General features: G+C 38.4%; 1 protein-coding gene and 1 long non-coding RNA gene across 2 annotated transcripts; one reads left to right on the top strand and one right to left on the bottom strand.

Moving 5' to 3' along the window:
* Nucleotides 1-8,770: 8,770 nt before the first annotated feature.
* Nucleotides 8,771-12,125, bottom strand: LOC146662313 (uncharacterized). Its single transcript, XM_085417793.1, has 7 exons — nt 12,020-12,125; nt 11,773-11,917; nt 11,360-11,473; nt 11,090-11,234; nt 9,278-9,426; nt 9,037-9,170; nt 8,771-8,919 (listed from the first exon to the last, which is right to left on the bottom strand). Exons 1-7 carry the CDS (start codon nt 12,123-12,125, stop codon nt 8,771-8,773), a joined length of 942 nt encoding a protein of 313 aa, XP_085273919.1.
* A 2,010-nt stretch (nt 12,126-14,135) lies between these two features.
* On the top strand, nt 14,136-17,334 carry LOC146662312 (uncharacterized). Its single transcript, XR_014913200.1, has 3 exons — nt 14,136-14,193; nt 14,936-15,087; nt 17,237-17,334. It is a non-coding gene; the product is annotated as an uncharacterized LOC146662312 (long non-coding RNA).
* Nucleotides 17,335-17,532: the final 198 nt, after the last annotated feature.

The raw sequence follows: 17,532 nt of genomic DNA, 5'->3' as shown, positions 1-17,532 counted from the left end.
TGCTGAGAAAGAAAAAAGAAAACAAGCAGAAGAGAACAAGAGTAATAGAATAAACAACATCACAATGATATATGGGAATATGACAGTAAATACTAAATGTTAAACATTATTGTGCAGCACATAAGATCAACAGAACACAGTGTGCTTTGAGGTAGGAGCCAAAAAGGGTGTAGTTTGTGGGTGTGATCACCCGTGTGTACACCTGTGAACATGGACGCGCTTGTTTTTTGTTTTTTAAAAGGTTCCTTCATGTAATGATCTGCTAGAGGGTGTGGGGGGGCCACAGCCCCGTCCTCCAGGGCATGAAGCAGGTATGGAGGAGATCAAAACTCCAGACATCCAGAGGCCCCCAGAACACAAGAGACCAAGGAAGACCAACAGAGGGGCAGCCGCGCCACTGTCCCAGAAAGAGCTGAGGAGAGTCCCAGATGAGGGCTCACTCAGCAGCCGCGGAGCAGAAGCCAGGGGGAGTTGCAGTGACGCGCCCGTGAGCTCTGCCGGCAGCCAGCCGTGCCTGAGTGACCGAGTAAAGAATGGTTTTATTGCCTACATAGGACATTTTGCTGAAATTTCCCAATTACAGTGGCTTCTAAACAGAAACAACGTATTTATCTGACAGCTTGATTTACTATTCCTAGAATCACAATAACATTAGAGGCCCCATTTTGGCTGCAGTAAGTAATGAAGGACATCTAAGCCAACTTGTGCCAACATTTCATTAGACAGAATTGACCTCTAGGGCCGTTAATATTCAAGTATGCAGTGTGCTGAGGTTATAAGAGAGCAAAGATATTTTTCTAAAAAAATAAGTACACCCCATGATTCAATAGCTTGGAGAACCAGCTCTATCGACAATAAGTTAAAGTAACTGTTTTCTGTATGAATTTGTCAGTCTCTGACATCACTGTGGAGGACTTTTGACCCACTGTGAAGGACCAAGCAGCAAAGGCAGTGGTTTTTTTTGTTTGTTTTTAAATCTTGACCCCCCCCCCAATGGAGTTAAAAAAGACAAAGTTCAAAATATAATGAATGGGGCCATAAAAGAGATCAGCTAAATATAACTCTAATTAAAAAGTGACATATAAAACCTTAAATACCCACAAAGTTTACACAACTAAACTCACAAACTCACCTAAACACAAAGACACAGGAGGGTAACCTTTTATAGTGGTTTGGCCAAATCATTTATTTACAATAGGGGACAGAACAAACACCAGTACTAATTATGTGTGCACTTCATAATATCTGTTAGGTTTAAGCAGAGAAATGAATTAATTATATTACTGAAATGCATGTTTAACTGCAAACCAAACTAATGTGGTGAGTGTGTGGACTGCTTTTACCCATGTGTGGCTGAGGCCATCACACCCAGTCATCTTTATAATGTTGCTTCAGTTCATTAAGTCTTGCAGACATTAATTTATTCACAGCTCTCTTCAGGTCCCACTAGAGCATTTTAGTCAGGTTGAGGTCTAGACTCTGACACGTTTTACACCCTGATTTTTTTTCTTTTTCAACCACTCAGTTGTACATTTGCTGCTGTGCTTGTGATCATTTTCTTGTTCTATGACCCAGTTTCCAATAAATTTTGGTTGTGCATTATGCCATGCCATGTTCTTTCTCCTGGCCACCTTTTCAAACAACTGTCATCATGATTTACTGTCATGAGCTACATCTCAGACTCTGTAAGAATCTGAGATGTAGCTTTTGGGGTTTTTGCAGTTTCCCTGAGGATAGCATGCATGCACATTCTGACCTGTCCGGGGTATGCCCCTCTTGCCCTGTGACAGCTGCGACAGATTGCAGCGCCCCTAAAAACCTGACATGGATAAGTAGAAGAAAATGGATGCATGGCACAATGCAATCTGTCCAATCCTGGGTGACTGACAACTGTGTTGAATGTTTTCCACTTGTGACTAACCTTTCTATTTATGAAAAGCTGGACTTATAACCCTTCCCAGATTGATGGCCAGCAATAATTGCTTCTCTAAGATCATTGTTGATGTCTTTCTTCCTTGCAAAATGATCAAAACATCAGCTTTCATAGAAGTGGTGACGCTTTCTGAAGATCAATTAATCAAAGTCCATTTCATCAGCAGCACCTGGCTTCTAATTATCCTCTTAATTACTATGAAAGAATTAAGATTGTGCTAGTTTTTCACACACTGCTTCTGCATTTTGGCTTATTTTTGATAACAGCATTTGTTGCTATTCACCGGAGGTCTTAACTGATTTTAAGAACAGCTAAGAGCCTGATTACGTTTTATTTTGCCTGTTTATATAAAGTCTTAGACTTATAAGAGGGTTTACTTTCTCTTTTACATGAAGGTCACACAACAAACCCCTGCAAGAAAGTTAACATATCAACAAAGAGTTACTAGTTAGCAATTCAACCAAACTGTAGAAATTTTTTTCAGTAGAGTGAAATTTTATCATAGACTTCACATGATAAACCCTACAAAATACTGGCACGCACTTATAATTGCATCACTTCAGAATTATTGAGAATTTAGGCCCAGTTTTGCTAACTTAAAGGGATTCCCTCACCATAAGGATGATTGTCTAAACAGTGACACATTAAAGTGGTTTGTATTTTAACATGATTTCCACAATTTAGAGCCATGCAACAAATTTAGTCAACCATCTAGTTTTGCATGGAAGCAATGTGATAATGAGCAGATTATACTGAAATCAGAGTTGAGGAAAGCATATAAACACATAACAGCATAATTGTCAGCTCTTCAGCACTTTAGACGCTTTATAATGAACGAATTACATTTCTGTCTTTTTAAAGTCATTTAAAGACCACTAGAGAACCATGTTCACTATAATTATTATCCTCTTAATTACAACTGTAAATTAAATCTATATCTTTTGATTAACATCAACATGCTCCTTGTTGGTTTGCCTGCGTCCTAGAAGACATCTGTCAATGCTCATTTGCACAGACAGAGAAGTAATGCCGCTAATTAGCCAGATCTATTTTTTTTAAACCCATTCATTTAAAGGAATAATTATTCCTACAGATTCCACACTTTGGTGTGTGCTGTCCCCATATCTGGACTGAGTGGGTTTAACATAAGTATGGAGCAATCAGAGTCAAGGATTACCAGCTAATTAGTGCATCCTCGTCATGGGATTAATTAATTCACAGCATTTACACATATATTCTAATTGTCTAATTGGCAAGGTAATTGGCATTACCATGTTCAGTTTTAATAATGAGATCTGACAAAATTTGTTTGCTTCCAGCCAAAGCCAACATAGAGTCATGTGTTCAAAGTTTGATCTTTACAGCTTTAGGTTAGGCCCAGTAATTTCAGTAGAGCCATAATTACTGCAATAAAAGCAGAACATATAGGGTATTATTATGTTGTTTGCACTGTGCTAATATTATACTGAGTACTGCTAGACTATAATACTGCTAAGAACTGAGCAGATATATTTAATGTTTTGTCTCAGTTGTACAAAATAAATATAAAAATCCTTTTAGTCATGAGTTATTTAATGACTCATAAAAGAACTCATAAAAGTGAGTTTCTGACTGATGAATTTAACTTTATTCTAATTAATAGCAAGCACCAAACAGAAAAAAAGTCATACAAGCTAACAATGGCTAAAATTTGAATGATTTATAAAGGCAGCTGAGATCATAATATTTTGATCTTATAATTTTCTTTTTAGACTATAAATAAATCATGCAGAGCAGGAATAAAACACTTTCGCACGGTTCTCAAAAAGTGTATTATTTAAATAAACTGTATGTAAAAGAGGGAATTAGCTTCCAGGTAAGACAAGTGAAGGTAATCTGGAAATGTTGCTAAATATTTGTATAATTGCAAGGAAGAACAGCCGTTCAGCTGCTTCTATGACCTTAAAACACTTTACTGCTGAGTTTATGGGCTCAATCTAGTTTCAAGTCTTACTGAATACAACATGGAGTTCAATTTGTAAATGATGGTGCCAGCTAAAGTCAGTAAGTCCAGTAAAGCACAGCATTATAAAGGCAGGTCTACTTTGTGATTGATGACCTGTTAACTCATGAACATGAAATGAAATCCACCCTTTGCTTACCATGTCCAGTTTCAAAATGATTTGATCAAATCTTTAAGATGGGACTGCACTAACTAGTGGGTGATGGCAAGGAGATCACCTCCATCTCATATATACAGTCTATGGTTTCTTTCTCATCCTGTAGCCATCTTTAAACTCCTATCCCTTTTATCAGTTAGAGTCCATTAAACTTTTTAAGGGGCTTTTAAGCTGAACTTTGATGGCAAAGCAACAAAATGTAGTAGTAGTAGTAGTAGTAGTACACTGCAGTAAAATCAGCTCAAATAGGCCTCTATGAAGTTGCAAATTAAAAATGGAGCATTAATAAATGCTGGACATAGGGTCACGGGTCGTGTTTGTGCATTCAGTCACTGCATTTAAACTTACGCTTTTATTGATTTCTACCACCAACTCACAGTTTGTTGATTGCAAATGCTGAAGACCACTCATTAAAATGTTAGCGATAATTGATGCTCATCTGTGTAGCCGAGCATGCTTCAGTATTCCGAGCTAATTTAGCTGTACCCTGCAGAGCGAGGGGGTTTGAGTGGGAGGACAACTTGGCACAAGGTGCGACTTCTTTTCCAACCCAATCTCTTTTCTCTGCATAATTATGTGAATTAAATTAATTGGGAATGCACATTTGCATATCTAGGTTATTTCTCTTATGGAGAAAAGGGTCTTTAGAGATTATAGAAACAATTACAAGGCAGCCAGACAGTAAAATACCTCCATTTCTTGCTTCACATCTACCATTTCCACTCAGTGTTTTACTCCAGGGAGGATTTGGCCTCTGGAGGAAAGATGTGATAACGTCACTTTGCAATATGTGCAGGAGTCAGAGGCATGAAGCAATTTAATGGACTTCACCTGACATCTTTAAATTACTCGTAGGTATTTATAATTTGTTTTGCCCAGGAGGGAACAGTTGAAATTAAGTTCTAAAGAAAATTTGATTGGAACTGTCTGATCTGATACTGGCTCATAAATGCTGGGAGAAAGACTTTTGTAAGAACACTGGGCCAAAAGCCAGAGCTTTCTAATCATCTAAGGTGGTACATTAGGCTGTCAGAGGTGAATCGACTACTGGAACATGCTGCTCGAAAGGAAGTTACTTATTATTTTAAGTTACTTATATTTTTGAATTGAAAATTGCTCCAGTAGATGTCTGGAGACAGTCACAGAAATGTTTCTTTTTGAGAAACAGTTATTATATCTCACCACAAAAAGGCAATTTTCACTGCACTAATATGAGCATTTTTCTAATTCATTTTGCCTCCATTCTTGCAAAAGCGATTCAGCAACTGCAGACACAGCCAGTAGAGACTATAAAAACCGCCGCTCAGCTTCTGGGTCTGAAATGTGAAGCTAGTGTGGAAGTGCACGGGCATGTGACTCCTGTGTTTGCCAAAGGACGTCCCACCTCCCTTGCTCTGTGACCTCAGTAAAAGCTTTGTTTATGGGCTCAATCACTAGTTTCAAGCCATACTGAATAAAACATGAAGTTAATTTGGGTAAATTATTTGTCATAATTAGCATAAAAAATAAGGATTAATCAGGGTATACTGATAGACCCCTGATTGAAAAGTTATTAACCAGTAAGCATCTGATCATCCACGCACTCTGCTCACAGCAGGTTTCAAAGCACCAAGGGTACGATCGCATAGTCCAAATATCACCTCCTACTTAATCACTCTTCCTTGACCTCAGTGGAGCTAAAGTAATCCTTAACAGTGTTTCTGGTTGTCTACCATATTAAAACTAGAACTAGATACGCATCTAATTTCACTCCGTATTTTCTCATACACGCAGAATTTGACTACCACATCCCAAGATGGCCAAAAATGCAGTGAGAGGCTTCACTAAACAATGGCTAGACTATAAGAAGTCATAGAGTGGTAATAACTCTGGAGTATAACATGTAAAAAATATTATATATATTAAAAAAAAACTCAAGCCAATGGTCCACAATATATTCTGTTTCCAATCACAGAAACGTGGGGAAAAAAGCTCACAGTTGTAGCTGGAAACAAAGGCCATTGATTGAATGATTAGTCCCAATTAATCTCAAGAGCTCATCAGTTAAGTGACTGTCACTGCTCTACAAAGCTTTCTCAAAGACTTCCTTAAGGTAGTAAAGAGGTTCAAACCAAACCTGCTTCCTGTGAGCCGGACCGTCGTTATTGCAGGTCTCTACCAATCAATGCTTTTGGAAATAGATTAATTACTGAAACATCCACGCAAAGCTAAATTGCAGTGGTATGTCTTCTAATTGGTGATTTTCCTCTGTGCTCTAACACAAGCTCCACGTACAATGACCCTGAAAGCGAATTGGTTCTGCTTTATGATGCCAGAGAAAACAATGTTCTGCAGAGTTTTCTCCAAACGAGGCAACCAAATAAATTGTCACTGTGAGTTTATGATCAGGGTCGCAGATGTCCACCCACCACAGAAGGCGGTTTTGCAATTTAATGGCAGTCTGTAAACACCAAAATAACCCTTCACCAAGAGCAGTGAAAAAAATTTACAATTTCAATAGTTTGTTAAATAATCAAGAAAATGTTTCAAGGACGTACTATTTCTGCCTCTCACACAGAATATATGAAAATAAACAAACAATTGGCATTTTGCGTTTCTTTCTTTCTTTCTTTCTTTTTTGTCCCACCAAACAAAAACCATGCTGCAGATGGAGATAAATACGCTCAGCTGCGTGGTCATCGTTGTCCACCCATGGCCACATTCATTGTATCCCCATTGTCTTTTTTCCACCCTGTTGCTTTCATGTGATGTTCAGCTCCATTCAGCTCAGCCACCTCATCAAAGGTCGTGCTGCACTTCCCCGCAGCCAGCGAGCGTGTTTGATATTCTGTTCTTTAAGCTGCGTCAAGAAAGAGGGCACTTAAAAACTTGAGCGTGTGTGTGATTATCTCTGTGCTCTCACATCACAGACACAGTAATACACTCAGATGAAGAAAAATGGATTTGGGTTTAAACACACAACCACACAAAACAGAGAGAGAGCGAGGGAGTGAGCTATGATGTTATTATCTTCTTCCAGGTTATGCTTTGATTTTAAGGTTTAATGTTTCGAGCAAAGGCTAAGATCAAACTTGTCCTAACAAAATAGTACTTGTTAGTATGACCCACACTGTAGTATGATTTGTATTGTATTGGGTAAGTGTGTTTTTTATTTATTCAATGCAGTTTCCTATCTTATGCTGAGAGTTGAGAAAGCTTGAACCAAGGTGCCATCTCCTGGTGCAACACAGTAATCTACCATTTCACGTGAAATAAGTGAATGCTGCCCCCTTTTGGTGACAAATATAAACTGTACAGTTTTGGAAAAAACACAAGAGCAATGTACTGACTGTAAAATAGAATTTTGTTATAAGTATTAATGACTGAGTTAATAGCCTTTAAAAAAAATCAGATTCAGTTTGAGTCTTTGTATCTGATATTTAATTTAAAAAAACTGTAAGTAAGTTAGAGTGCTTGGGTGGATGCTTTTTTAAAAGAAATTAAATCATCTTTATTGCAACATTATTAGATCCTCAACTCTCCTCTATTCTCGCTGAAAGAGGTTGAATTTCTACAAGAAACTTTAAGCTGCGCTTCCTTGACTCTCCTTGACCAGCATGGAGAGTCAAGGCTTTAACAGCTTAAGCTCATGATGGTTATCAGAAGGGAAATGAAACCTAAAGGTGATAGAATCCAGAATGGACCCACATATTTTTTTTAAAAAGAGACATAAAGATCACTAAACATTTATCCATGACACATAACGGACCGTGTTGGCAGTGAGGTCATGGACCCAATAACTTCACCTGAACATTGAACTAAAAAACACCCATAAACTGTGAATATGTAGCACACTTACATATTAACGACGACAACAGGATGAACCTGTGTGGCGCAACGTGCGTTTTCAAGCTTCCTATAAAAGAATTCCCCTATATTGAATTTTGCCTTTACCGGTTGTTCTAACCACACTGCAGTTATTAAAGTACAGAGACACTTTTAGCCTGCTGTGTTAGACTGGGAGAAAAGTATAGCCATAGACCTGAGGTTAGGAAAGAACATGGATAGTATGAAGATTGTTTAAGTATATTATTTGTTGTTTTTGGGGGGACATGTCAGCAACACAGCTGAGTGCATTTCTTTCCATCTCCAGCATGGTTTTTGTTCAGTGGGACAAATAAGGAAATTATATGCAAAATGATTATTACTTGTTTATTTTTATATAGTCTTTGTAATAGGCAAAAATACTATATCCTTGAAACATTTGATTGATTACTAAGGATCTCGCTCTCTCACACACACACGCACACACGCACACGCACACACACACATAAGTTAAAGGTTTTAGTGTAGATTTTATGTTTTGGTATATACATTTTATTTATACTTAAAAACAAGAAAATTAAATAGAAGAAAATGTTCATTTCATTAAAAAAGACAAATAAATAAAGTGAATTATGGCATGATAGTCTTATCCCTCTTCCTTGTTAATATTCATTTATTTCCATTTTCGTTCATCATTAAAAAACAGCACAATCCAATTATTTATTCATGTTCTACATTTTTAAATCTAAAATTGTTTACAATTCAGTTTTTAAAAATATCAAATGACATTTTCCAGCAAAAAAATTGAGCACAAATGTAAACACCAACACAACACTTGAACAAAAACTTACATTGTAACTATTCAAGCTAGTATTCATAGAAAGATTTTTCTTTGTCTCAAGGCTATTTCAACCGGTGACATAGTCGGTTCGCTGTCTTTGTAAAGTGGAACTTTGTGATGCCTCCATGTGACAAGAGCAATACGAATCACAAACATGATACAGGAAGCACTCAGGATCACAGCTGAGAAGAGAAGAGGAGATCAAATATTTTAATATAAATAATTAACAGTGTGCAGAAAAAAGCTTTCTTCTTCTTCAAAAATCAAGAATGCTAATTTCACCTCAGTGCAAACTTTACCTGCAAAGACGTAAATGAAACGTCCCTGAGATTCTGAGTTGTTCAGGGTGCCTGTTAACCACAGGATTACCACAGGGTAGCATGTCACAACATAACGCACGTGCTTATCCAAGTAGAAGTTCTCTAACAGAAACCTGAACGCAAAGGAGGACAGAAACAAAGGATTGTCCTCTGGTGCCCTCTGCTCATGCCAGAAACACCACTGGTGAAATTACAGAACACAGCGAGGAAGCACACTCACCAGACCAGCAGCTCCATCAGAAGCAGAGTCAGTGCTAGCATTGAACAGTCACATCTCGCTGTTTCTGCCTGATACTGCAAATATATCGTCAGGTTCAGCAAGGCAGAGAGGGTCCCCCATGTTGCACACACTGCCACTCCATTTTGAACCTTGTACAATATAATGAAGTAAGTAAGTATTATATTGCTCACCAAAGCCAATGCATGTTAATGCACAATAGAATTATCCATAGCAGCCTGCGTCTAAATCCAGAAAGTAATGCAATATCACCATTGCTGTATTCCCATATGGAAAAGAAATAGTAAAACCTTCTAAAAAAACTTGCATAAGATGTGGCCTACTTCATATAGTGAATCATATCAGGCTTATATGATTTACTCATGAAAGTGGCCGCTTTCTCATTACTTTCATATATTATTTTAGTATCCAAAACATACAAGTTTCATTTATATAATTTTTCAAGGGATCTTATATCTGTTTTCACTCTTGTATGCTTTTTATATAAGTTTCACACAAGACAGATACGAACTTTATAAGATTTATATATATCTTTTCCATATGGGTTGAACCAGGTGTGTATGGATTTTCTTTTACTTGATGAATACTACTTTATTATCAAATTTGTTGTCAGTCTTTTTTTTTTTTTAATGATGGACTCATCATTTCAGAATTACAAGCAGCCAGTTTGGAAGTTGTGACCTGCTTCAGTGGTTGATCCTGAAGCGCTCGTAAGACTCTAGAAGTTTCTCACATGTGACACTTTTAATATGTTCACAGATAAACACAAGAAAGGAAGCAGATTTATGTTTTGTTTGTTTGTTTTCGGCTGACTTTAATCATCAAATGTCACACCGCTGTTGCCTTTTGCGCAGACACCACACAGCCAGGACTTATTTATGAGGATTTATGAATATGGTGTTGGCACAGCCAGCAGATTTTATGGATGAGTGACTGTGAATGGAAAGCTACTGATACATTTATAAAACGCGTACAGGTGTTACAGTCTTAAGTGCTGTCTTTACCTTTACTCTGACATAGACTACCTTGGACTGTTTTTAGCCCTTTATATGAAGAACTTTCTGGAATTTACAACTGCTTTTAAATCCTACTTCCATCCTGGATTATGTTACGAGCTCAGGTGAATACTGAATGGCAGTGAGTACCACCATATAAAAATAGCTTTTTATAGGTATCTTTTTTCTTTAGATAAACAATGACAGGTGACATTTTGCACTGTGTCATTATTTATTTAACAAAATTAGGCCAAAATATAGTAGCAGTGTGTAAAAAGCTAAGTACACCCCATGATTCACAAGCTTGTAAGACCACCTTTAGCTGCAAGTTGAAAAAAAAAGTTCTGTTTGACTTTTTCAGTCTCTATTATGGTTGTAGAGGAATTTTGGCCAACTAAACTTTATAGTGTTGTTTCAGTTAATTGGAGCTTGTAGGTATTTGTGCACAGCTCTCTTCATGTCTCATCACAGCATTTCAAACAGCTTGAGGTTTGGACCTGGGCTGGACTATTGAGAAGTGGCTGCCATGAATTTGAACAGTAAATAAAAATTTTTAACATGCTAACTGAGGCCTGTAATTTTTGAGTTGTAGCTCTTGTTTTTGGGTTTTTCTTTGGCCTTTTGGCATCAATACACACCTAAATGCTTTCAGACAAACAAACAACCAAAAGTGATGATCGATTAATATTAATCAAATGCATTTCATTAGCAACACCTGGCTGCCACTTAACCCTCTTAATTCCAGTGGGAGTAGTAAGGCTGCCCTTGGCTTTTCACTGGACTGTATATATAGTTTTACCAGGATTCTGAAGAGCCAGAGGTCTGTGATGTGGTATTTGTTCAACCAGGCTCCATAGATCTTCAGACCATGACAGGAGAAAAATAGGGTAATGTAATCGGTGAGCATCATCAATACTGAGGTTATCAGTGTTGGCAGCAACAATCTATACACACAAACACAGACACACAGACACACAGAAAACAGACATTTAAACTGGCCCAAATGACAGTAAATGATACAGCTGATTATCTTGTTTAGAGAATTGGATAACTGTGCTCGTTCACTTACTCTCTGTCATAAAGAAACAGCCATGTAATGTTCAAACAAAGGCTGATTATAATAGAGACATGAAAGCCATGGGGTAGCACTGCTGGCATGGTGTACATCCAGTCATAAGCATTCCTGTGGGGAGCATGGATAATATTGTTAGATAGGGAGAAAGAGTGCAGAAAGAGTGCCTGTGGGGAAACAATCAGACTCATAATACAGCGTGAGAACAATCTGCAATATCTAAAGAGAAAATGACTGCACGGAGGCCGTCTAAATTGCCTCTGGACCAGGTGGGATGATTTTCCACATGCAATTTCTCATATATGAGATAAAAGAATACAAAAATCGAATCATTTCTGGAGTGTGATGCAGTTGCCAAACATTGCAGTCTCATGTGATTTGTATGTGTAAATACAACAAATGGGACATACCTTCTGCAGAGTGCAAGTAAAAAGTATATATACATGGCCAAAACCCAAAAGTATGTGAAATCCCACACAAAAAAAGTCCACTGAGCAGGAGTTATCTGTGTTGTATACTTAAGTGTCACATCCTCTATGCTCTGCTTGAATACAACTGTAGGGAGATAAGCATTGCACTGTTGTAAGCAGTTTGTTATTTTCCCAGTACTATAAGTGAGTTCTTTTTACATGAATGAATTCTTCTGGAAATATTTACCTGATCTGAAACCAAATCCTGAAAGCGAGTTGAACGTGATGGATGCTAAAAAGGTACACAATCCAACCAACATGAGCACCACACGGGCTGGGTTTTGATTTGCCATGCTGTTTTGCTGGAGGGTAAAAGTCCACAAGAGGATAATTGGTCAATTATAAATAATTAACAATGAAATATATATATATATATTCTCAAATATTTTTTTAAGTAGCCAAATCTACACTTGTGTAGTCTTTCCCATTCCTTCAACAAATGCAGTTAATGTCCTACAGGTCAGAAAATGCCACAAAATAACAGCTTGCCTTGGGTTGATATATATTGTGTCATATCTTTTTATGATGCTGCAGTGAGCGGCAGGTTATCTTTACCTATCATAAAGAGATTGCTGTTAAAGCAGTTAAAAGCAAGTTAAAGAGTAGTGAACAGCTTGTGAAAAGAATGTGCTAGCATAATTGAGGAGAGAGAGTAAAAACAAACAGCGTTAACCTACCTACAAGAAAAAAGCTTGTAAGCACGGATTACAAGCAAACTACAAACATTGGGCTCAATAACATGTTTTCTATGATATGGTATTTGATATTATAACATGATTTTCATTATTCAAACATATGTTTATGCAGATTACATATATTTTTTTTTTATTTAATAATTTTTAAGAAACTACACTTCCACTGATTATTTTTTATTACAGTGAGAGTTTTTTTTTTCCACATGTAAGTCACTTTAAAGATAAATCAGTGCAGGTTTTGTGTGTGCAGCTTGCTTCCACACAGTGGCACCATTGCATGATACTGTGGCAGTGTTTGAGTGCATACTGTATTGAAGTGCCAGTAACACTATAGCTCATCAGCTCATTGTATATGTAATTAATCTGTAATTGTACGATTTTAAAGGAAAGTACATTTTTGGGGTTATGATGCTGTTTTCATTCCTACTAGAGAAGTGATCCTAAAATTATGACTTTGGTTGAGGCACGGTGCATGGTAGGGTGTAGATGACCAAACTGAGTTAAAAATAAGCAAGCGATCATGGTGACTGCAGTTTTATTATTGATTAAAAGTGTGGGGCATAAATTCTTTTATACTATCAAAATGGGACAGATAACAGGATGAGAGCCACTGGAAAACTGTAACAGGCTATACAGAGTCTATGTGAAGTCAGTTGAACTGAAACGGACTGATTCTTATATAGTGCTTTTTTACTCTCCTGGAGTACTCAAAGCGCTCTATACAACATGCCTCATTCACCCCCACTCATACAAGCACTTCTAAACACAAGTGCAAACTAATCTACATTCACACTCCGATGAACACATCGGAGGGCAACTCCTTGCCCAAGGATATTTGACATGCAGACCAAGGATCGAACCACCAACCTTCCAATGAGTAGCTGATCTGCTCTACCACCTGAGCCACAGCCACCCCATAAAATTCAGTTTAGTTAGGCGACTCTTTTTCACCTTGAATACGACAGTTTTCTACCAAGCAAAGCAACACACAAAGTGTATTTGACAATTTTTACAAACTGTCAAATACACTTTATGTGTTGCTTTGGTTGTGTGTTGACAATTGTAAAAATTGTCAAAAACAGTTTGATATATTCCTTAACTTGTGTGTCATTTTGTGACTGGTGATTTGGGTTTATGTTGTTTATTCTGTATTTTAAGCTACTAAGACTTCAGAAAAGAGCAGTCACTTATCCAACTGCAAAAGCATGGTAGGAGCCGATGCCAATTAACACTGAGTGAGTGGTAGTGGGTACACCTTGGACAGATCACCAGTGTCTCACAGGTCTACTGTACCTGAATTCACAGGTTAACCTTACATGCATGCCTTTGAACTGTGGGAGGAAACCAGCCTAATAGTAAGACTATAGCTGGTAAAATCATATAAAACATGGGTGTTTGTGTCTTTCTGTGTCATTTTTCTGAGGATATAATTATTCTGCAGCCAAGGATTGAGATCGTGGGCAGCCGGACTGTGACACGGCAGCACAGCTGAGGTTAAAGGGAGCACTCAATCCAGGAAAACTCCCCCACCAGATTCCTCACCCGGCACCAGCTGTTGTCTAGTGGTGTGTTCCACTTAACGCTCTGCAATAATTAACGCTGAGTTCCCCCAGCGGAACTTGGATTGCGGGCTTTTATGGACAAACACGTGGAGTCATAAACACAGGTATGCTATTATATATGGAAGACTCACATTTTCTTGATGCTCATGAATACTAACATGACCATCAAGTCCACAGGCTCTTTGTTAAGACACTAAATATACAACTATACTACTTTTTTATGATGCTGTTATCCCACAGTGGGTCTGGATGATTCTTTCAAGTTGACTGAGTGATTGCTGTGACCCGTACTGCTGGCAGAGGACAAGGTCCAATTTGTCGGCTGCTCATCATCTAATGAATGAAATCATATCCAATTACACGCCCGCCATCTTTGATCACTTACATTATGAGAGATATGTGCATGATGGGTTTTATTAAAGATCACTGTCAGCTCAGTAATACATTATGATTCACTTTATGACTCATGTACGTCTTGGCAACAGTGAATTTTCACCCCCTTCTGAATCACACAGCGATTACATCCAAATACTGCTAAATATTAACATACTGTCAACATTTTTTGGGGGGTGCCAGCATGAAAAGCAATTACCTTGGACAGACAGGGAATCAGATAAAAAGAACAGAACAGTTTGTTGCTGGAATTCGTGATCAATCACAGCAAGAAAAAGAAAAAAGTGTGTTTGAAAAGATCTTAAAATTACAGCTATGCATGGCAACAGCTTCCCCAGCATCATTTCTGTTCAAACTAGATTGGACAATTGGGACATTTCTACATGAACCGTTTGGTAATTAGGGACCGTGACTAACAAGCTCTGTGTGTTTGGACCGTTTATCTTCTCGCAGCCCAGGCTATGTGACTTTCACGCTCTATTTATGGACGACATTTGTGGATCCCTCTGGAACCAAGGCGCCTAATGTCACTATTACACTGCCATGACCAATAGCGGTGACTGTGCCAACTAGATTACAAATGAGGATGGCAAAGGACAGCAAAGGTGAGAGTGGAGGATATTAGCCTCCAGATTTAATCAAGACTTACTCAGAGTCCCAGAACTGTAATTTAGCCCTTTATTAGAGAAGTGTTAAAACTGTACACACCATTGAATCTTTAGGAAAGAAAAATAAGATGTTTAAGTCTCTAAAGCTCAGGCTTAAACAAAACTATGAGTTACACCCCAGTGGGGTTTGTTAGGAATCTAAAAATTACTCACTCCTTTTGACCAAGCAGTAGACTCCATGTTTTCTCTGATATAGTTTTCACATGTATCACATTCAGTGTGATAACCCTGCTTTTTTTTTCACTCACATAAGTCATACGAGAACAGAAACTGAAATGAAATCATTTTGTTCTGGTGGAGTCTGTTCAAATAAAATTTTCATTCTTTTAAAACTATGCTACTGTTGTTTACTGTAAGCCTGCATTATCAGTGAAGATCAAGTTTGGACACAGATAAAACTCAGGTTGCTTACAGAATAGACTTACAACCTTTCTAAATGCCTGCTGGTTGTGTAACTGATTCATTCTCATAAAATTTGAATTGATAAAAAACAAAACAAAACATTGTAGCAGGTGCCAGTTTGTGGAAGCTGTCCTGTTGCCCAATCATCTTTAATAAAGATGGACATCCCTGTTCTGCCTAGGCATGTTTTATGTATGTTGCTAGAGCCTGTCTGCATAACTAGTATACCAAAGGCAGAGGAGAAGAGAACTCGTGGGTGTTTGCGGCAAATTTTAATTTACATCTGCATCTACACGCTCGTGATATGAAGGATCATACCTATGTTTTATCATTTCATCATGAGATATTATTATGATCTCTTTTACCGAAGAAGCAAACATGCAAAGGAAAGAGACGCGACTGGCACTGGATTAAACGTTACCCTCTTCCTCTTCACATCAAGCATTTTTTTTCTTTTTTTCTTCTTTTTTTTCTTTTTCTGCTCATTCTGTTGGTTTTTGGTTTTTGCCCTTCTCCCCCGTCCCTCTTCTCAGCTGTTTCTCTTTCCCTCTTTCTTTCTCCCCTTCTTTCCCCCAGTCAAGTCTGTCCCATGTTCAGTAAGTGAAAATTAAATAAACAATAAAAGGTGAATCAAATGGACCATTATGGCAAGGCTGGGATGGTCAATTTGGTAAAGTAAATCCGTTGGGCATCTTTCTTTGCCTTTAGACAACAATTCTGATGGCAAAAGAGCCAAACGGGACAGGCAAAAAAAAAAAAAGTTTGATTACCTTCTTACATGACATAAGAGCTTATTTGCTAAGTCCAACAGTGTTACATCTACTTCAAAGAAAGTTTCCCTGGCACCAGCTAACAGAGGGTAACAACAGCAGGTACCGTCAGAAAAGAGACATAAAGTGAGTAAAAAACGTCCTAAATACAGTTAGAATTTATTTAGAACTACAAATTAAATTTCTTTTAGCAATTATTGTTTTTTAATGTCACAATTCCAACACTGCTCCTTTATCCAGGCCTGGACCAGCAAAAGTGACCCGAAATTGGCACTCTGGTGGAGTTACTTTGTGTGTGAGAGTGTGTGTTTATAAGTAGTTTTAAACCTTGTGATCCACAAAACAGCATAACAGTAAAAGAAGAACTGACTGCGTGACAGTCAGTGCGTGAGCAGCGGCTTCGCTCATGCGCGATTCATTTGCCGTTTTAATGCACAGGTGTGAACGTCTCCTGCCCTGATAGCAGCTGGGGGAGGACTATCCTCCGCCTGTGAGCGGCAGCACCGCTGCTTGTTGAGAGTAAGAGCGATACGCGTTTTCACGTCAAAAAGTCGTCATAAATAAGTCTCCAATAATACCAGAGAAAGTCGCCAGATTTGTCGCTAGTCGCTTTTTAGAAAAAAAGTCGCTAAGGGGGTCTGAAAACTCGCTAAATATAGCGACAAAGTCGCTAAGTTGGCAACACTGCTGCAGCACTCGGCCGGGGCGGAGCTCTCTTTGGGCTCCTGCCCTTGGCATGAACACCTGCCACTAATCAATCACCTGTAGCTTAGCACCATTCCCGGACCCTACTAAAGGAGCTCAGAGCCTCTCGTCACTGGAACATTGAATCACCACGTTAGTGAGAATCCCAGTTTATAGATTGGTGAATTGTGTCACGCATCGTTAGTGATTGCTGTCCTTCCTGTCTCCAGATCCCCGGACCCTTCCTGTTTCCCCACAATCTGGGGAATTGAGCGTGAGTGAGCTGAGAGCGGAGTGTAAGGAGCGGCTGAGACCCCGCGTGTTTGGAGCATCCGTCCCTTTCCTCTTCTACCCGTGGACCCGTGGAAGCCCTTCCCCAATCCCTCACTTTTGTAAATAGCACCTGGTGTGTAATAAAGCTAAAAGTCTGAACGCAACCCGCTGCCTGCGCTTGAGTCCAACCCGCTAGCCCCGACACACACAGGTTTTCCTTTATCAGACTTTATCAGACTTTTGACAATATGAC

This window comes from Rhamphochromis longiceps, linkage group LG9 (genome assembly GCF_057381845.1).
Source record: "Rhamphochromis longiceps isolate RC_006_pf linkage group LG9, R_longiceps_female_GT1.1, whole genome shotgun sequence".
Taxonomy (NCBI): domain Eukaryota; kingdom Metazoa; phylum Chordata; class Actinopteri; order Cichliformes; family Cichlidae; genus Rhamphochromis; species Rhamphochromis longiceps.
Note: the sequence above shows the minus strand (reverse complement) of the source record. Positions and strands in the feature narration are given on the sequence as shown.